Raw genomic sequence first — 18,793 nt, 5'->3', positions numbered from 1 at the left:
AGGAGCCTCCAACCCGCTCCTCCCGAACACAGCTCTAGGGAGGAGGCTCTCGGAATCAATAAATCAGCGGTAGAGAGCCTGGGGGGGCCCATATTTCAAGGACTGGAATTCTTTGGACTCCTCCCAACCCCCCTTCCCGGCTGTGGTGGACACCCAGAAACCTGTCCACCGTGCGGTGTCCCACATTCTTCGCTGTTTTTCTGAGAATCCTGAAAACAATCTGCTTATACACCATGGAGAATTTAGAGCCCCTGTCTTAAAACTATTAGGTTTTTCTTTGTCTCCTTTCCTGGAAAAGCAACATTGCAATATAATTTTCTATTGTGTAACTCAGCCAGGCTCTGTGAGGCTCTTGCCAGGAGGCCAGGGGGACAGGGGGGAAAGCTGGGTTTTCATGTCACCGAATCCAAATGTAATTAAGTCGAAAACAGGGGGATAAACACCTTTTTTTTTCCATAAAAACTCTGACTTCTCCCTAACCTCCCCCTCTTCCCCAGCAGGCCTCAGCCTCTCCAAGCAATACATAACTGGGTCAGAGAGCTGGAAGTTTTACGGGTTTGTTTGTTCAGGGGGTCCCTGCTGGGAAGCCAGCTTTGTCTCAGGATTGTAGGCGGGGGAGGTGGGGAATCTGACCATCCCATGTCCGTCAGTAAGGGAAGGCAGACTGGGTGGATGGCAGCATCCCAGAACCCCAGGAATGGTGCATTTCCAGGCTAGGTCTGCCTTGGGCGTGCCTGGGGCCCGCTGGGCCTCCGGATTTAATGGAGGGGGCGTTTTGGAGGCTCTGGAGGATCGTGGAAGGGCTAGCTAGCTACCTAGACCTGAGGGAGCAGAAAAGGATTCTGTTTCCCAGGCTGGAGCCGGCTTGACTCTCTACCTCTGCTGAGAGAACCGGGGGCAGGGGTGAAGTGCGGTGGGCTCTAAAACCCACTCCCACCCAGATTATGGTTGTCATCGAGGGCATTTCATAAGCGCCCCCATTCCCCATCATACAAACATGACCCCGGACGGAGGATGAACCAGCTGCAAATGGCCTGTCTGCTCTAAAAGTGGTTCTAACCCAGGTTGAGAGGGGGCCACAAGAAGTTGATAAGTTCATTTTCTTTCAAAGTGTCACTCCTCTCTCTCTCCAAACTCTCTTTCCATCTCTCTCCTCCCAATATATCTCTCCCTATCTCTCTCCCTCCCCCCATTTCTTCCTCTTTCTCCCCATCTCTCCCTGTCTCCCTCCCCATCTCTGTCTCTCTCTGTCTCCCCAGCTCTCAGTCTATCTCTGTCTTTCTATCTCCCACCATTTGGTTTCTCCTCTCCTCACTCTTATTGACATTCATCAGGCCAGTAGAAAATTGAGGTCACCCTCCCTAACAGTGACCCCACACTGGCCACCTCCTGAGGGCTTCTGGTCAGGTCCTCTCTCCATGGAGATGCAAAGCCAAGCCTTCTCCCTTCCACGGGCCGAAAATCCAAAGCCCAGCCTGATTTGACTTGGGCCTGGCCCAGGACCTTCATTTGGGCTGTCCTGGCTCAGCCCATTTGAGGACAGAAGCAGGACCAAACAGGAAATGGCCCAGTATAGGGTGGCCATCTGCTTGGTTTTATACTGGGCAATCTAATTTTTAGATGATCTGCTCCATGTCCATAAGGATAAGGCTTCATTGGTAATAGCTGTGGTAATCGTTAAGTGTTTGCTATGTGCCAAGCATTGGGGTAGATGGGATTTACGCGGATCAGGCATAGGCCCTGTCCCATGTGGGACTCACAGTCTAAGTAGGAAGGAGAATAGATATTGAATCCCCATTTGACAGATGAGGAAACTGAGGTCCAGGGAAGTGAAGTGATTTGCCCAAGTTCACACCGCAGGCAGAGTGATAGAGCTGAGAATAGAATCTAGGGCTTCTGATTCCCTGCCCTGTGTCCCTGCCCTATGCTCTTTCCACTCAGCCACCCTGCCGGGATCTTTATTCAGAGCATCCAGCCTCCCTTCCATCACAGCTCCTCCTGAAGCCGGTGTACACAGGGTTCTTGGGAAGGAACCCAAAGAGTCTGGAGCTGGGGGGCCGGGGGTGATGATGAGTTGGGGTTCCTCGGAGAAGTGTTCTGGATTGGCCAAATGGACAGAACACAGGCCTGGGAGTCAGAAGGATCTGGGTTCTAATCTCGGCTCCACGCTTGTCTGCTGTGTGACCTTAGGCAAGTCACTTCACTTCTCCGTGCCTATGTTACCTCATCTGTAAAATGGGGATTAAGACTGTGAGCCCCTTGTGGGACAGGGACTCTGTCCAACCTGATTAGCTCGTATGTATCCCAGCATTTAGTACTTTGCCTGGCACGTAATACGTGCTTAACAAGTGCCGTGAAAGAAAAGGCCACCTGTAGCATAATTCTGCTGAATGGCATATATAACATCATTACGTTACACTGTGTGCTCGGCCTGATATGTGACTGTGTGGGTGGCTGCCTGCCCGGTGTCCATGAGGGCCACCGTGGTCACCTGCCGCTGTGGGTCCACCTCTGGCTCCTGGGCTGATCCAGCTGTCCCTGGGTCTCCCAGCACCACAGTAATAATAATTGTCATTATTAAGTATTTGCTTGTATCTACCCCAGCGCTCAGTACAGTGCCTGGCACATAGTAAGTGCTTCCAAATACCACAATTATTATTTTTGTTGATCTAGAGGCCGCTGAAAAACACTTTTAAGACCTCATTCAAGCAATCCCAAGCTGGTTCTCCCAGCCCTGGGGCAGCAGCGGTCACAGTGTCTGTGTGTCCAAGCTCCCAGCAGGGGGACACCAGGACAGGCAGCTCTCAGGTTTCTCATTTCTCCACCTCGCCGTCCCCCGTTGGATCCCCATCCCTCGCTGAGCTCCCCATTTCCTCTCCGCTGCCAGGCGCATCCACCCCCGTCTTGATATTCCCGGCGATTGGGACAGAAGGGAGTTGGAGGAAAACAGTTTGCGTTTCTGGAAACACAGAATCTGATTTATGGGGCCTTTCTCCCTCTTGGCATTCTGGATCGTTGTTTTGGAGGCTGGCCACCTAATCCCATTAGCCAGATCTTTCATTACACTGCACACCTTGTTTCTAAACAAGGCCAACTTGGACAGAGAGAGCATGCTCCCGTACATTCTCCCTCTTCAGTCTCTCTCTCCCTAATTCCATCTCCCTCTCTGTTTCTCCGCCCTTTCAGCCTTTCTTCTCCCAACCTAGAGCGGTGACTTGAACGGGCAGTTCAGAGTGCAGTAGTCCGGTGTAACTGTGGCTTTGCTCCTCAATTCCTTCATTCGAGCCTGTGTTCCAGCCTTCCATTTATTACTGGAATGCTTTTGAATCCATTGTTTCTCAGAGCCCTATAATTAATTTGGAAAGGTCAGACATTTTCCACTCCTCCCCTTTCTTCCCTTTCCTCCCCCAGGGATGAGCGTTCTTCTCTTGTTGGGTTCTTGTTGGGGTTGGGAGCCGGGCTGCGGATAGGCCTCTTTTTTTCTGTGGCCGCCTTCTCTCTGGTCTCACGGTACTCTGGGTGTGTGGGGAAATTTCTTGTTGAATGTGAACTTTGTCTCCCGCTCCAGGGCATTCGTGGAGGGGGTCTAGTTCCCAGACTGCAAGACTGCAATTGAGGGATGTTAAGTGCTCTCTGCTGAACTGGCTTAGGACGGGGAGGGGAAAGAGAGGAGGAGGGAGAGAGGAGGAGGAAGACGAAGAGGGGGGAGAAAGAAGGGGTGGGGGAGGAGGAAGAGAATGAGGAGGAGGAGGAGGAGGAGAAAAAAAATCCTGGAAAGAGTTCAGAAGACAGCTGGGAAAATGATTACCAGGTTGGAAAATAAGACCTCGGGGGGAAAGGAGAAAGGATCCTGGATTAACGAATCTGGAGAAGAGAAGGATGAGGAGAAACTGAATAACGGTCTTCTAGTGTCAGGAGGATGAGGGCAGAATGAGAAAAAATGGGTTGAACTTGCAGGAGAGACCTGTAGGAGAGACTGAAGCAAGGACTTCCTCACTGGGAATGCATGTCCGTGTCCAACCGTCTCGATTACCCTGGAGATTTGAGAGCTTGTGTCTTTATCTCCGCCTCCCTTTCGCCTCCCAAAGGCAGCATGGGCTAGAGGGAAGGGTTCTGGGCTGGGAATTAGGGACTCTGGTCTCCACTTTCTTCCTTCCCAGGGGGCCTCTCTGATGGTTCCGTGTTCCCAGAGGCGAAAGAAATGAAAATAGCAACCCCAGCCCCCGTTGGGGATAAGGTGGGGAGGAAAGATTCATTCAATTCATTCAGTCATATATATTGAGCACTTACTGTGTGCAGAGCACCGTACTAAGCGCTTGGAAAGTACAATTCAGCACCAGAGACAATCCCTGCCCACCTCGAGCTCACAGTCTAGAAGAGGGGAGACAGGCATCAAATACAAGTAAACAGGCATCAATAGCATCAATATAAATATCTACATATGTACATAAGTGCTGTTGTAGAGGAAGAGGGGAGTAGAGCGAGTCAGGATGATGGCGGGGTGGGGGGGGGGACAGAGGGAAAGGGGGGCTTAGTCTGGATGTCAGAGTTGGGGTGGCATGGGGAAGCAGTGTGGCCTAGTGGATAGAGCACGGGCCTGGGAGTCAGAAGGATCTGGGTTCTAATCCCAGCTCTGCCACTTTTCTGCTGCGTGACCCAGGGCAAGACACTTCATTTCTCTGGGCCTCAATGACCTCACCTGTAAAATGTGGATTAAGACTGAGAGCCCTGTGTGAGACAGGGACTGTTTCCAACCCGATTACCTTGTATCTACCCCGGCACTTAGTAAGCACATAGTAAGCACTTAACAAATACCACTGTTATTATTTTAAGCCCTTTTATGGGGACCTGTTGAGGCAGCGTGGTCTAGTGGAAAGATCCCAGGCCTAGGAGTCAGAGGACGTGGATTCTAATCCAAGTTCTACCACTTCCCTGCTGTGGGATCTTGGGCAAGTCACTTAATTTTGCTGGGTCTCAGTTTCTTCATCTGTAAAATGGAGATTCAATACCTTTTCCACCCTCCTAATTTGACTGTAAACCCCATTTGGGGCAGAGACTGAGTCTGACCTGATGATCAGTATAATAGTAAATGCTTTTCTAAATCGCATTTGTTAAGTGCTTACTATTTGATTAGATACATTATATTCAGGTGCACACAGTCCATGTCCCAAATGGAGCTCACAGTTGTGTCCCCCATTTTACAGATGAGGTAACTGAGGCACAGAGAAGTGAAGTGACCTGCCCATGGTCCCACAGCAGGCAGAGCCAGGATTAGAGCCCGGGTCCTTCTGCCTCCCAGACCCATGCTCTATCCTCTAATGATAATAATAATCATGATGATGGTATTGTTAAGCACTTACTATGTGCCAAGCACTGTGCTAAGCCCCGGGGGAGATAGAAGTTAATCGACACTGAACAAATGGCACAGTTATAGTTATGAACCCACCTACTTTCCACTGTTGTCTTCACGCAGCGTGGGTCGGAGCCCTGGCCATAGGCATGCTCTTCTTCTGCTCCCCCATCGTGAGCATCTTCACCGACCGGATGGGGTGTAGGACCACCGCTGCCTCGGGGGCCGCCATCGCCTTCACCGGACTCCTCGCCACATCCTTCACCAAGTAAGGCCGAGATCTGTGGGAAGTTGGGGCGGTGGTGGGTGGGGAGAAACTCACGACCCCTGAAGGCTTCTCTCTCCCCAGGCTCTGGTCCCCAAGTCAGCCGGTGGAGGAGGGGAACGAGGAGCTGGGTGGTCGACCCCCGGGCCCCAAAGCGGAAAGGAGTGGGAGTCCTCAGTCCCTCGGAGGTCCTCCTGGCCTCTTGATAATAATAATAATACTAATGATGGTGTTTGTTAAAGCGCTTACTAGGTGCCAGGCATGGTTCTAAATGCTGGGGGCGATACAAGGTAAGCAGGATGTCCCACACGGGGCTCACAGTCTTAATCCCCATTTTACAGATGTGATAACTGAGGCCCAGAGAAGTGAAGTGACTTGCCCAAAGTCACACAGGAGACAAGTGATGGAGGCGGGATTAGAACTCATGACCTCTGACTCCCAAGCCCGGGCTCTTTTCACTGAGCCATGCTGCTTCTCTGGCCAAGGGGGTTCAGTCATATCGCCTGATATAGTGGGAGGGGTCAGAGGTCACTCTAGAATGGGAGGTGGAAAAGAACCTAAATGTGTGGTTTGGCCAGAGCGGTCAGCAGAGTCCCCTTTCACCCTTTTCGTGACCCACCCAAGGTTGAGCAGATCCCAGCCTTGTGAAGCGGCATGATGTAGTGGTTAGAGCACGGGCCTGGGAGTCAGAAGGACCTGGGTTCTAATCCCAGCTCTGCCATTCATCTGCCGTGTAAACTTGGGTAAGTCACTTCACTTCTCTGTGCCTCAGTTACCTCATGTGTAAAATGGGGATTGAAACTGTGAGGCCTGGGACCGTATCCAACTTGATGTGCTTGTATCCATCCTAGTGCTTAGTACAGTGCCTTAGCATATAGTAAGCGTTTAACAAATACCACTATTATTATTATTTAGTGGAGGCAGTAAATGGCACAGTGCCTGCCCCAGGGGAGCTTACAGTCTAATCAATCAATCAATGTATTTATCTACAGTCCTCTCGACTGTAAGCTCGTTGTGAGTGGGGAAAGCAGTGTGGCTTGATGGTTAAATCATGGGCCTTGGAGTCAGAAGGACCTGAGCTCTAATTCTGACTCCGCCACAAGTCTGCTGTGTGACCTTGGGCAAGTCATTTAACTTCTCTGTGCCTCAGTTACCTCATCTGTCAAAAATGGGGATTAAGACTGTGAGCCCTGTGTGGGACAGGGACTGTGTCCAACCCTATCAACTTCGATCTGCCCCAGCGCTTAGAACTGTGTGCTTGGCTCATAGTAAGCGCTTAACAAGTACCTTGAATATTATTATTATTGTTGTTGTATTGTACTTTCTCAAGCTGTTAGTATAGTGATCTGCACACTGTAAGTGCTCACTAAATATGGCTGAGTAAAATAAATACGATTGAATGAATAAATGAGCGCTTACTGTGTGCAGAAGACGAAACCAAGCGCCTGGAAGACGGAGTTGGTAGACATATTCCCTGTCCACAGTGAGCTTAGAGTCCAAGCGAGAACACCAGACAAAAAACAAAATATAAGCCCCAGAGCCTCACATTGGGAGAGGCTAATCAATCAACTAATCAGTGGTATTTCATTCGATCATTCATTCGGTTGAATTTATTGAGCGCTTACTGTGTGCAGAACACTGTACTAAGCGCTTTGGAAAGTACAATACAGCAATGAAGCGAGACATTCCCTGCTCACAACGGGTACTGAAAGCCCACTGTGTACAGAGTACTATACTAAGCTCTTGGGAAAGTTCAGTACAACAGATCTGTTAGACGCGATCCCGGCCCACAAGGAGCTTACAGGCTACAGGGGAAGTCAGACATTAAGTTAGAATAAGGATAGGGGAAATAGCTCTAGAGCTCTAGGACACCTCACGGCACTTAGGAAATTTATTTATTTACATTAATGTCTGTCTCCCTCTCTCTAGATTGTGAGCTTTTTGTGGGTAGAGAAAGTGTTTGTTGTTGTATTGCACTCTCCCAAGCGCTCAGTACAGTGCTTTGCACATAGAGCCCAATAGATACGATTGAATGAATAAATGAAATAGTAGAGTATAAGGATACTCAGCCAAGTGCTGTGGGGCTGGGGTGAGTAAGAAAATGCTTGAGTGCTTAGGCGAGAGAGCCCGCCAGGAAGCAAGAAGGATGAGATGACCTCCGAAAAGCCCCTCCAGTTCCAGAATTCTGAGAATGACCACCCCCGCCCTCCCACCCCCGGCGATATGGCAGCTGTGTCATCTGGTTAGTTGCTCCGAGCCCAAAATGCAAAATACAAAATTCGGCCCACTGAATTGAGGACATTGCTCCAGTTCTGTGGTCTTCGACCCCGCGAGGGCGAGCCGGTTTTCTTTACGACCATTGCATTCCCAATCGTTCCCCAGAGCTCCTCCGCCTTGCCCCAGCCAGCTGTTTGCAGACAGAGACATCTACTTGGCTCCTTCCGGTCTGGACGGACTGGGAACGGCTGGGGAGAGAGGGGGCGGTGGGGGAGACGTCGTGGCTTTGCTGGACACCAACTCTGGGCTCCTGGAGCCTTCTGGGGACCTTTCTTGATCCAGTCTGCCTGAGTGGTGTTTTCAGGGGTGTCAAGCTGGGGTTAGGGGCCTGGGGGGAGGGCGATGTAGGGCAGGGAGGACTCGGGGGGGGAAAGAGGGGGGGTCTCTGCTGAGGAATGCCAACATATCCAGAGTGCTAAACTCCCAGCCCCGCAGAGTCTCAACCAATGAGCTGAAAGGCATGCAGGGGCTCCCATTTTCCATCAGAACCCCTGGGGTTTGGGAGCTTGGGAAGAGGGGGAAGAACGGGTTATATTCTTTCCTTCATCGAGCAGAAGTGTGGAACTGCAAATATCCACCCGCATTCCTTCTTCCCTCCCGACAGAGAGGGTTTAGGAGCCGGGTTATGGCAGGGAATGTGTCTGTTTACTGCTGTATCATTCTTTCCCAAGCATGTAGTACAGTGCTCTGCACAGAGTAAGCACTCAATAAATACAACTGAATGAATGAACGAATGAAAGAATCTCTGGATGGCTTCCCCAGGAAACCCATGCGGTTTCTGCCTGAAAGTTTGGGAAGTCCAGGTTTCTCCTTGGAGACCTCCCCTTCCGCGGCTCCAGCCCCGGAGGGAGGAGGCAAGCATGGGCACACTGAGGCGAGCCCAGTTCCATATTGGTACTTTCTCTGGCCGAGCGGCAGGGAGAGAGCACTAGTCGCTCTCTGTCTCCTGACTGACCCTCTAAGTGGTCCTTATCCACTGGGCATCCATTCTTCTGGGCATCATCAGATGCTCGAGTACCTGAGGGCTCCAAACAAATCCAGAGGTTAGTAAAAAGGGCCTAGGTTCTAATGTCCATATCTGTAATTTATTTATTTACGTTACCGTCCCTCTCCCCGTCTAGACACTAAGCTCTTTGTGGGCAGGGAACGTCTCTGTTTATTTTTATATTGTCCTCTCCCGAGTGCTTAGAACAGCGTTCTGCACACAGTAAGCGCTCAATAAATACGACTGACTGACTGACTCCCCCAGCGCCTGGCACATGGTAGGCACGTAACAAATTCCACAATTTGCGGGTCAGAGATGGGGTCCGGGGAGCAGGGGGAGGAGAGGGAGGGTCTTAGTACAGTGCCCGGCACGCAGTAAGCGCTCAGTGGATCCTATCGGTCGATCGATTAGGTCCCGGGCCCGACCCCGTGACCGGGAAGGGTGGCGCCTGCCAGTGCTTCCAGGAGAGCGATGGGACGGGGGGCGATGGGGAAGGGGATGACGGGGCCGGGGGGGGGGGGGGGGGCGGCTGTCCCTCACGGAGCCGGATCGGGTGTCGCCCACAGTTCCCTGAGCATCCGCTACTTCACGTACGGCATCGTCTTCGGCTGCGGCTGCTCCTTCGCCTTCCAGCCCTCCCTGGTCATCCTGGGCCACTACTTCCGCCGCCGGCTGGGCCTCGCCAACGGCATCGTGACGGGCAGCAGCAGCATCTTCTCCATGTCCTTCCCCTTCCTCCTCAAAGTCATGAGCCGCGACATGGAGCTGGCCCACATCTTCCAGGTCCTGAGCGCCTTCATGTTCGTCCTCATGCTGCTGTCCCTCACCTACCGGCCCCTCCTGCCGCCCTCCGCCGACTCCCCGGCCCAGCCGGGAGGCCACAGCCCCAAGCCTCAGTGCCTGGCTCACCTCCGCAAGTACTTCAACCTGGGCATCTTCCGCCAGAAGACCTACTGCATCTGGTCCTTCGGCATCGCCACCGCCGCCCTGGGCTACTTCATCCCCTACGTGCATCTGGTGAGTGGCCAGGGTGACGGGCGAGCCGGGACGGTGACCCCATCCCCTCCCTCGGCCTGGCCCCGTCGTGGCGGGGCCGGGAGAGAGGTGGAAGCTGGGGAGTGTTGGGGTGGAAGCTCGTTGTTGGCGGGGATCGTGTCTCTTTTTTGTTGCATCGTACTCTCCCAAGCGCTCAGCACAGTGCTCTGCACACAGTAGGAGCTCAATAAATACGACAATGAATGGAGCAGTGTGGGGGTTAGGAACATGGGAGGGAAGCAGGGAACTGAATCGGATGACGTGCAGCGTGACCTTGTGGATAATGTAATCAGTCAGAAGGACCTGGGTTCTAATCCCGGCTCCGCCACCTGTTCGCTGTGTGACCTTGACCAAGTCACTTCTCTGTGTCTCTGTTCCCTGTAAAATGGGGGTTAAGAATGTGAGTCCTATAAAGGTCAGAGACTGTGTCCAACCCTCTTTGCTTGCACCCCAGCGCTTAGAACAGTGACTGGCACATAGTAATTGCTTAATAAATGCCACAGTTATTATTATTATTATTATTACCTGCGGAGGGCCTCGGCAGTCCAAAAACATCTATGACTCACAGCCGAGTCCCCGAGGCAGGACAGATAGCTAGACCCACCCTCAGAGCTCAGGGACCACGTAGCATGAATGCCACAGGCTCAGGCTTCTGAGGGGCTACCCGCCTGGGGTTGGCACCCTCCATCCCGCTCCTTTACGGGGCAGCAAGATGGCAACTTTATTCCCGTGCTAAAAAATATTTACCCGCTTTTTGGGGTGATGGGGGCGGTGGGCGGCCTCTCGGAGACAGAAAAGGACCAGAGGGGAGCCAAGATGGTGCTTCCGCCTCTGCCCCAACTGACCGGAGGAGGAGGAAGATGACCAGCACTCCACGGCCGCGTTCCTGGTCCTGTTGGGGCCCTGGGATCTGGGTGGGAGCTGGGGGCTGGCACAGAGGGAGGCTGGACAATTGCCTCTCCCCGGCCTCCGGGGCTCAACGGGGACCAGAGGTGGAGAAGGAGGAACTCCTCAGAGGTGCCGACTTTGACCAATCAATCACTCGTACTGATTGAGCGCTTACTACGTGCAGATCACTGTACTAAGCGCTTGGGAGGGTACAATACAAGAGAATTAGCAGACACGTTCCCTGCCCGTAACGAGCTTACAGTCTAGAGGAGATTTTAGTGGGACGATGAGGGCCTGCTTGGGATGGACTCCAAAGAGTCAGCAGGCCAAGGCACCCCTCTTTCGATACTTTTCCTTTCCTCTTTTCCTTCCTCTTTCTCCTCCACTTCCTTCCTCCCTCCTCCCACTTCATTCCGGTGAAAAGCTGACCCGTTTCCTGATTTCCAAGTCAATCAGCTTCCTCCCCTCCAAATATAGAAGAGTCTCAAGGCCCTAACGCAAGCCTTTCCTCAGAGCCTCACCTTCTTCTTGTTTGCTGGTCAATGTCAGGGTCATTGATTTTTCTGAATTAAAAATGGAAAAGCCCAATTACCCCGCCTATCCTGGGCATACTGGGAAATTGCAGCCCCGAGGTATTTGACTGGTCCAGCCCCTTCTCTTCCAAGTTGACCCAGATCCCAGCACCCTCCGGGGCGGCGCCTGGAGGCAACCGTTTGCCGACTTGGGCTACAAGGTTGTTTTCAGAGCTAGTCAGTCGATCAGTCGTATTGACCGCTTGCTGTGGGCAGAGCACTGGATTAAACATTTGGGAGAGTACAGCCGTCGACAGACACACTCCCCGAGCAAATGCCAGGCTCCGACCGGCAGCTCCGAACGGGCGGCTCACCTGGGCAAGTGTGGTCACTGGGCAGATTGATGGAATGGGGGGGCTGTCGATGCCCCTTTACCTTCCTTTTCCAAAACGTTCAGGTTAACTATGCTGAGAAGGAGTTCCAGGCCACGGAGAAGAAGTGGGTCCTCCTGGTGTGTGTCGGCGCCACGTCTGGCATCGGCCGTCTGCTGTCGGGCCGCGTCGGCGACTTCATTCCCGGCCTGAAGAAGATTTACCTGCAGGTGGGTGGGTCCTGCTTAGACACATAGTCCTGCTCGGCACATAGTGAGCGCTTAACAAGTAGCACTAATATCCTTATCGCTATCTACAGCGCTTAGAACAGTGCTTGGCACATACTAAGCACTTAACAAATACCAATTATCACATAATTATCACGGAGAAGCAGCGTGGCTCAGTGGAAAGAGCACGGGCCCTGGAAGCAGGACTCATGAGTTCGAATCCCAGCTCTGCCACTTGTCGGCTGTGTGACTGTGGGCAAGTCACTTAACTTCTCTGTGCCTCAGTTCCCTCATCTGTAAAATGGGGATTAAGACTGTGAGCCCCACGTGGGACAACCTGATTCCCCTATGTCTACCCCAGCGCTTAGAACAGTGCTCGGCACATAGTAAGCGCTTAACAAATACCAACATTATTATTATTATTTACAGGCCCTCCGGACTGTAAAGTCATTATGGGCAGGGAATGTGTCTGTTTATTGTTGCACTGTACTTTCCCAAGCGCTTCAGCAAATGCTCTGCATACGGTAAGTGCTCAATAAATACGACTGAATGAACTACTATTATTAGGGGCAAGAATAATGGCTCTGCCTCCACTGAAGAGGTGGGGGGGAGCAATTGCCTCCATGAAAATCATGCCTTTGGGAGTGGTGGTGGTAATTTATTTATATATGTGTATATATATATGTATACATATATATTACTGTCTGTCTTCCCCTCTAATAATAATAATAATAATAATAATAATTAAGGTGTTTGTTAAGCCCTAATTATGTGCCAGACACTATATTAAACTCTGGGATGGTTACAAGAAATCAGGTTGGACACAGTCCCTGTCCCGCATGGGACTCACAGTCTTAATCCCCATTTTACAGATGAGGAACTGAGGCACAGGGACGTGAAGTGACTCACCCAAGACCACACAGTAGGAGCTGGGATTAGAACCCATGACCTTCTGACTCCCATGCCCGGGCTCTAACCATTAAGCCATGTCAGTAGACTGTGAGCTCTTTGTGGGCAGGGAATGCGTCGGTTTAGTATTATTTTGTACTCTCCCAAGCGCTCAGAGCAGTGCTTTGCACCCAGTCAGCACTCGATGGAGAGGATTGCGGTGGATGGATGAATGGATGGTGGGGAATCCCCGTGGGGGCTGGCAGTGGGGAGAGGGCACAAGGGTTAGGTGCCCCCAGACCCCGGCTCAAGCCCTAGCAGAGGGACCCCCTCCCGGTCCAGTTGGCAGAGCCGGGCCCAAGGAGGGGGAGCAAGGCGGGCACCGTCCGGCCGGAGCTGTGGAGACTTTGGAGGTGTGGGAGCTTCTCCTGAGAACCTTGGCAAGAACTCCCCGAGGATGTTAGAGGCGGCCAGCTACAATGGGTAGTAATTACAGCCATTTAAAGTCGGTTAATGAGGCCCTTTGTGTTACATAATGATATTCACTCTCAATTGCCTTAATGGGCTTGGCTGATAGGTGCGGAGGTTCTCCTCTGGCCCGTGGCACCTCCGCTGGAAGCTGGGGTGGAAGAGGAAGGCCGCCAGCCCGCGCACCCTGGCCACGGTGCTGTGTGACCCAGGGCCAGTCACTGCCCCTCTCTGAGCCAGTGCGAGCCAGGGGATGGAGGTGGGAGAGGCGAGAGGGACGAATGGCCGGTTGGTTGGGGAGAGAGGAGCGGAGCGTGGGGCCTGGGTTGTAGACGGGGAGGAGTGAGTCAGTACTTACTGAGCGCTTACTGTGTGCAGCAGTAAAGCAGCATGGCTTAGTGGATAAAGCATGGGCCTGGGAGTCAGAAGGACCCGGGTTCTAATTCCGGCTCCACCACGTCTGCTGTGCGACCTTGTGCAAGTCACTTCACTTCATTGGGCCTCAGTTACCTCAGCTGAAAAATGGGGATTAAGAGTGCGAGCCCCATGTGAGACAGGGATTGTGTCCAACGTGATTAACTTGTATCTACCCCTCTGCTTAGAACAGTGCTTGGCACATAGCGCTTAACAAGTATTATTATTATTATTGTTATTATTAAACAGACACATTCCCTGAGCTCCTTTCCATCCCTACCTTTGATGCCCGGTCTCTCCTTCTCACTGCGGACCTTCGTCGTCGTCCCCAGGTGGTGGCCTTCCTGCTCCTGGGCTTGATGTGCATGATGATCCCGCAGTGCCGGACCTTCGAAGGCGTCGTGGTGGTCTGCCTCTTCCTCGGGCTGTGCGACGGCTTCTTCATCACCCTGATGGCGCCCATCGCCTTCGAGCTGGTGGGCCCCATGCAAGCGTCCCAGGCCATCGGTTACCTCCTGGGCATGATGTCTCTGCCCATAACCGCCGGCCCCCCAATTGCAGGTGAGATAAAGACCCCTGGCTTCCAGTGGAGCCAGAGCGAGAACCCCTGAATTTAATAGTCCGTTAGGCCCCTCCAGGACAGGGAATCGTGTCTACCAGCTGTCCTCTCCCAAGCGCTTCGTAGAGCGCCCTGTACCCAATATACACTCAGTATATGCCACAAATTGGTTATTAATAGGCGCCACCCCCTTCTTTGCAACCAATGGAAGACGTTTGGATTTTTTCTCACACTACTCCCCCTCTAATATGCACTTGCAAGTAAGTAACAGCCCATCGCCCCTCAAATAATAATAATCGTCGTATTTGTAAAGCGCTTACTATGTGGGAAATGCTAGACAAAGTGCTGGGGTCAGACACAGTTCCTGTCGCACAAGGAGCTCACAGTCTAAGAAGGAGTACAAGTATTGAATCCCCATTTTACAGATGAGGAAACTGAGGCCCAGAGAAGATCAGTGACTTGCCCAGCGTCACCCAGCAGGCAAGCTCCTGAACCAAGATTAGAACCCAGTTCCACCAACTCCTAGGCCCTGGATCTTTCCACTAGGCTCCTCCGCTTCCAGTCCCAGGCTGTAAATTCAGTGAAATCCATCTTCTTGAACATCGTGTTGCCCCCAAACATGAATCAGTTGCCCAGCTGCTTTCTAGGGAACCTGGGGGACTCTGAGCTTCTTGGATCGGAAGGTCCTATCCATCAATCCGTGGCTTGGGCTGATGATGAAAAGCCCAAAGAGCCAATCAATTAATTGCCAGCCTCAGGCAATTTAATCGGTGATGTTTATTAAGCACTTATCTTACCTCCTAGAAGAGGACTCCCCCTCTAGACTACGCTCCTTGTGGGCAGGGAACATGTCCGTTCATTCGTTCACTCGTATTTATTGAGTCCTTACTGTGTGCAGATCACTGTATGAAGCGCTTGTGAGCGTATATTACAATAAGCAGACACATTCCTTGCCCACAGTGAGTTATTATTGTGCTTAGTAGATTGTTCTGCACTTAGTAAATGCCCAATAAATACCATTGATTGATTGACAGTGGAAGCAAGACACATGGCCCTCACACACCAAAAGTTTATAGTCTTACGGGGTGACTACCCGAAAAATTCTGAACCAATGTTGGAAACAAAAGGAAAAACAAGGATAGAGCAGGAAATAGAACAGATCAGTCCATCAGTTGATGGTATTTGCTCAGCACCGACTGTGTGCTAAATATTCTGCTAAGCACCGGGGAGGATACCAGGTAATCGGGTTAGATACAGTCCCTGTCCCACACGGGGCAGAGACTCAAAGACTTTCTATCCATTTTTGGGGGGCGTTGAGCAGGCTCAAACAGATGAAGGGTCTTGCCCATGGTCCCATGGGGTCCTGATTGGCAGTCCTCAAGACCCTCCTCTGCCACTGATATGGATTCCCCAGTCAATCAATGGTATTTATTGAGTGCGTCTCTGTGCAGAGCACTGTAATAAATGCTTGGAAGAGTACAATCTAACAATTTGGCAGAGTTGGGCCTCAGTTTCCTCATCTGTAAAATGGGGGTTCAATACTTGTACTCCTCTTAGACTGTCAGCTCCTTGTGCGACAGGAACCGTGTCTGACCCCAGCACTTAGTATAACATTTCCCACATAGTAAGTGCTTTACAACGAGCCCCAATCCCTGAGCTGTTTAATTTTCCAGCTACCCTTCGTGGGCAGCGGAAGAGTTCATGCCGAAGAGAGCCGTTCCCTGCCTGCTGGTGGACTAAGGGGCCTGTGGCTGTGGGCATCTCCCACCGGGGTTGAAGTGGAGGCTGGGCAAGGGGGAACGACTCACCTGGGACCTCCAAGATATGCCAGTGGTAGCCGCTTCCTCCCGGCTGGGTGCCCGTTCCTGTAAACTCAGGCCGACTGCAGTTCATCTGAGCTCTGCCCGCACCCTCTTGACTGCCAATCAATCAATCAATCGTATTATTGAGCGCTTACTGTGTGAAGAACAGTATACTAAGTGCTCGGGAGAGTACAATATAACAGAGTTGGCAGGCAGCTTCCCTGCCCACAACAGGCTTGCAGTTTAGAGGGGGCAAAGACATTAATATGAATAAATTATTTGTACATAATAATAATAGTGATGATGATATGTGTCAAGCACTGTTATAAGCGCTGGGGTACATTCAAGCTAATCAGATTGGACACAGTCCCTGTCCCACGTGGGGCTCACAGTCTCAATGCCGTTTTTACAGATGAGGTAACTGAGGCAAAGAGAAGCAAAGCGACTTGCCCAGAGTCAAGCAGCAGACAAGTAGCAGAGCCGGGATTAGAACCCAGGTCCTCCTGATTTCCAGGCCCGGGCTCGATCAGCCAGGCCACGCTGCTTCCCACGAGTGCGACGGAAATGAGGGAGGGGTGAATAAAGGGTGAAAATCCAAGTTCAAGGCGACTCAGAAGGGAGTGGGAGAGGAGGAGAGGAGGGCCTCCGTTTTCTCATCTATGAAATGGGGATTTAAAACTGGCCGCTCCCTCCCACTTAGTCTCTGTCTCGTTTGGGGCTCATCATCTGTGTCTAACTTGATTATGGCTTTTGCCTTAGGGCTTTTGTAGGGTTGCCGGCCGAGCGGGCCTGGGGCCACTGGGGCGAAACTGGCCGAGAGACCAGGACTCTCTTCCCCCAAGTTGCCTCTCCTGCTGCGCGTGGCGGAGGCCGGACCCCCAAACCTGGCCCTGGCCCGCCGACACGATGTCTGGCCTCCGAGGCCGGGAAGAAACGGGAGCAGGACGGATACTGACACCCGGAGATCGGCACGTAGAATCAAAATAGGACATTCCCACGTCTGGACTAGGCTTCCAGACCCCAACCTCTCCTGCCGAAACAAACACCTCTCTAAAAATAAGCAGACTATTCGGGTTCACCGTGGCGGCAGTGGCTGAGCCCGCGAGGCAAAGAAGGCATCGAGGCCAGCCTCGAGGCAGAACGCCCAGGAGGCGGGGACGGTGTTTATAATAATTGCCGGGCAATTTGTCGAGCGCTTACCGTGTGCCAAGCACTGTAGTAAATACTGGGGCACATAAAGGTCAGACTTAAGCTTCTGCCCCACCTGGGGCTCACAGTCTGAGGAGAGAGAACAGGTATCGAATCCCCATTTTACAGATGAGAGAACTGAGACCCAGAGAAGCAAAGCGACTTGCCCAAGGTCACACACCAAGCAAGTGGCAAGAGCCGGTAGGAGAACCTTGACTTCCGGGCCTGGGCACTGTCCGCTAGGCCACGCTACTTCTCGGTGGTGATTATGCCCTCCCCACCGTCAGGCCATCAGTATAGTAAATAATGATGGCATTTGTGCAAAACACCGTTCTAAGCGCTGGGGAGGATACAAGGTGATCAGGTGGTCCCACGTGGGGCTCACAGTCTTAATCCCCATTTTACAGAGGGGGTAACTGAGGCAAGGAGAAGTGAAGCGACTTGCCCAAAGTCACACAGCTGACAAGTGGCTGAGCCTGGGATTTGAACCCATGATCTCTGACTCCCAAAACCGGTCTCTTTCCACTGAGCCACGCTGCTTCTCACCCTGCCTTCTGACCCCCTGGTGTGCTGGAGAAGGAGGGTCTTTGCCTCTCAAGTGGCGCAGGGGGCATCAGAGGGTAATGCTGGTTCCGGTGGTGGATGTAATACTTACTGAGCACCCCCTACCAACAATCCACTGTAGTAAGCACCCGGGAAAGTCCAACACAAGCGTGAAACCCGTTCTTTGCCCACCATGAGCATACACTCTAACAGAGGCGCCACATCTAGAAATATTTCAAAATGGAGTAATCAGAATACAGCATTTCCTCTACCATTGCAAATTCAGAAATTAGGATCTTTACACAACTGTTGGAGACTGGTTTAAACCACTGCAGTGCTAGAAGTGACTTTGGTTTGAGGTGACTCAAGTGATGAGACCTTGGGGCCTGGGAATCAGGGGTCCTGGGTTCTAATCCCAGCTCTGCCGCTTGCCTGCTGTGAGATCTTGGGCAAGCCCCTTAGCCTCTCTGGGCCTCAGTTTTCTCATCTATGAAATAGGGATTTAAAACTGGCCGCTCCCTCCCACTTAGACGATGAGCCCCAAACGAGACAGAGACTGTGTCTAACTTGATTATCATTCATCTGCAGAAAGCACACGACAGATACCACAGATCTATTTATTAATATGTAGTATTAATAATTAGGGAAGACGTGGGAGAGGGTAGGCTTTCAGGGGTGGCCTATTATGTGGGGGAGGAAAAGAGCCGGGGTCTGCGAGTCAAAGACTCAGCGTGGCTCAGTGGAAAGAGCCCGGGCTTTGGAGTCAGAGGTCATGAGTTCAAATCCCGGCTCTGCCACTTGCCAGCTGTGTGACTGTGGGCAAGTTGCTTCACTTCTCTGTGCCTCAGTTACCTCATCTGTAAAATGGGGATAAAGTCTGTGAGCCCCACGTGGGACAACCTGATTCCCCTGTGTCTACCCCAGCGCTTAGAACAGTGCTCTGCACATAGTAAGCGCTTAACAAATACCATCATTAAAGACGACCCGGGTTCTAATCCCGGCTGTGCCATTTACTTGCCGT

At 52.0% G+C, this 18,793-nt stretch overlaps 1 protein-coding gene across 1 annotated transcript in view; it reads left to right on the top strand.

Annotated features, from left to right (window-relative positions):
• SLC16A2 (solute carrier family 16 member 2) overlaps window positions 1–18,793 on the top strand; it is a 94,210-nt gene that overhangs the window by 68,011 nt on the left and 7,406 nt on the right. The window contains exons 2-5 of the mRNA XM_029067213.2: window positions 5,474–5,618; window positions 9,444–9,894; window positions 11,770–11,913; window positions 14,013–14,241. Coding sequence (XP_028923046.2) covers window positions 5,474–5,618; window positions 9,444–9,894; window positions 11,770–11,913; window positions 14,013–14,241 — 969 coding nt within the window. The remainder of the gene's footprint in view (window positions 1–5,473; window positions 5,619–9,443; window positions 9,895–11,769; window positions 11,914–14,012; window positions 14,242–18,793) is intronic.

The sequence above is a fragment of the Ornithorhynchus anatinus genome, chromosome 6, assembly GCF_004115215.2.
Source record: "Ornithorhynchus anatinus isolate Pmale09 chromosome 6, mOrnAna1.pri.v4, whole genome shotgun sequence".
Lineage (NCBI taxonomy): Eukaryota > Metazoa > Chordata > Mammalia > Monotremata > Ornithorhynchidae > Ornithorhynchus > Ornithorhynchus anatinus.
Note: the sequence above shows the minus strand (reverse complement) of the source record. Positions and strands in the feature narration are given on the sequence as shown.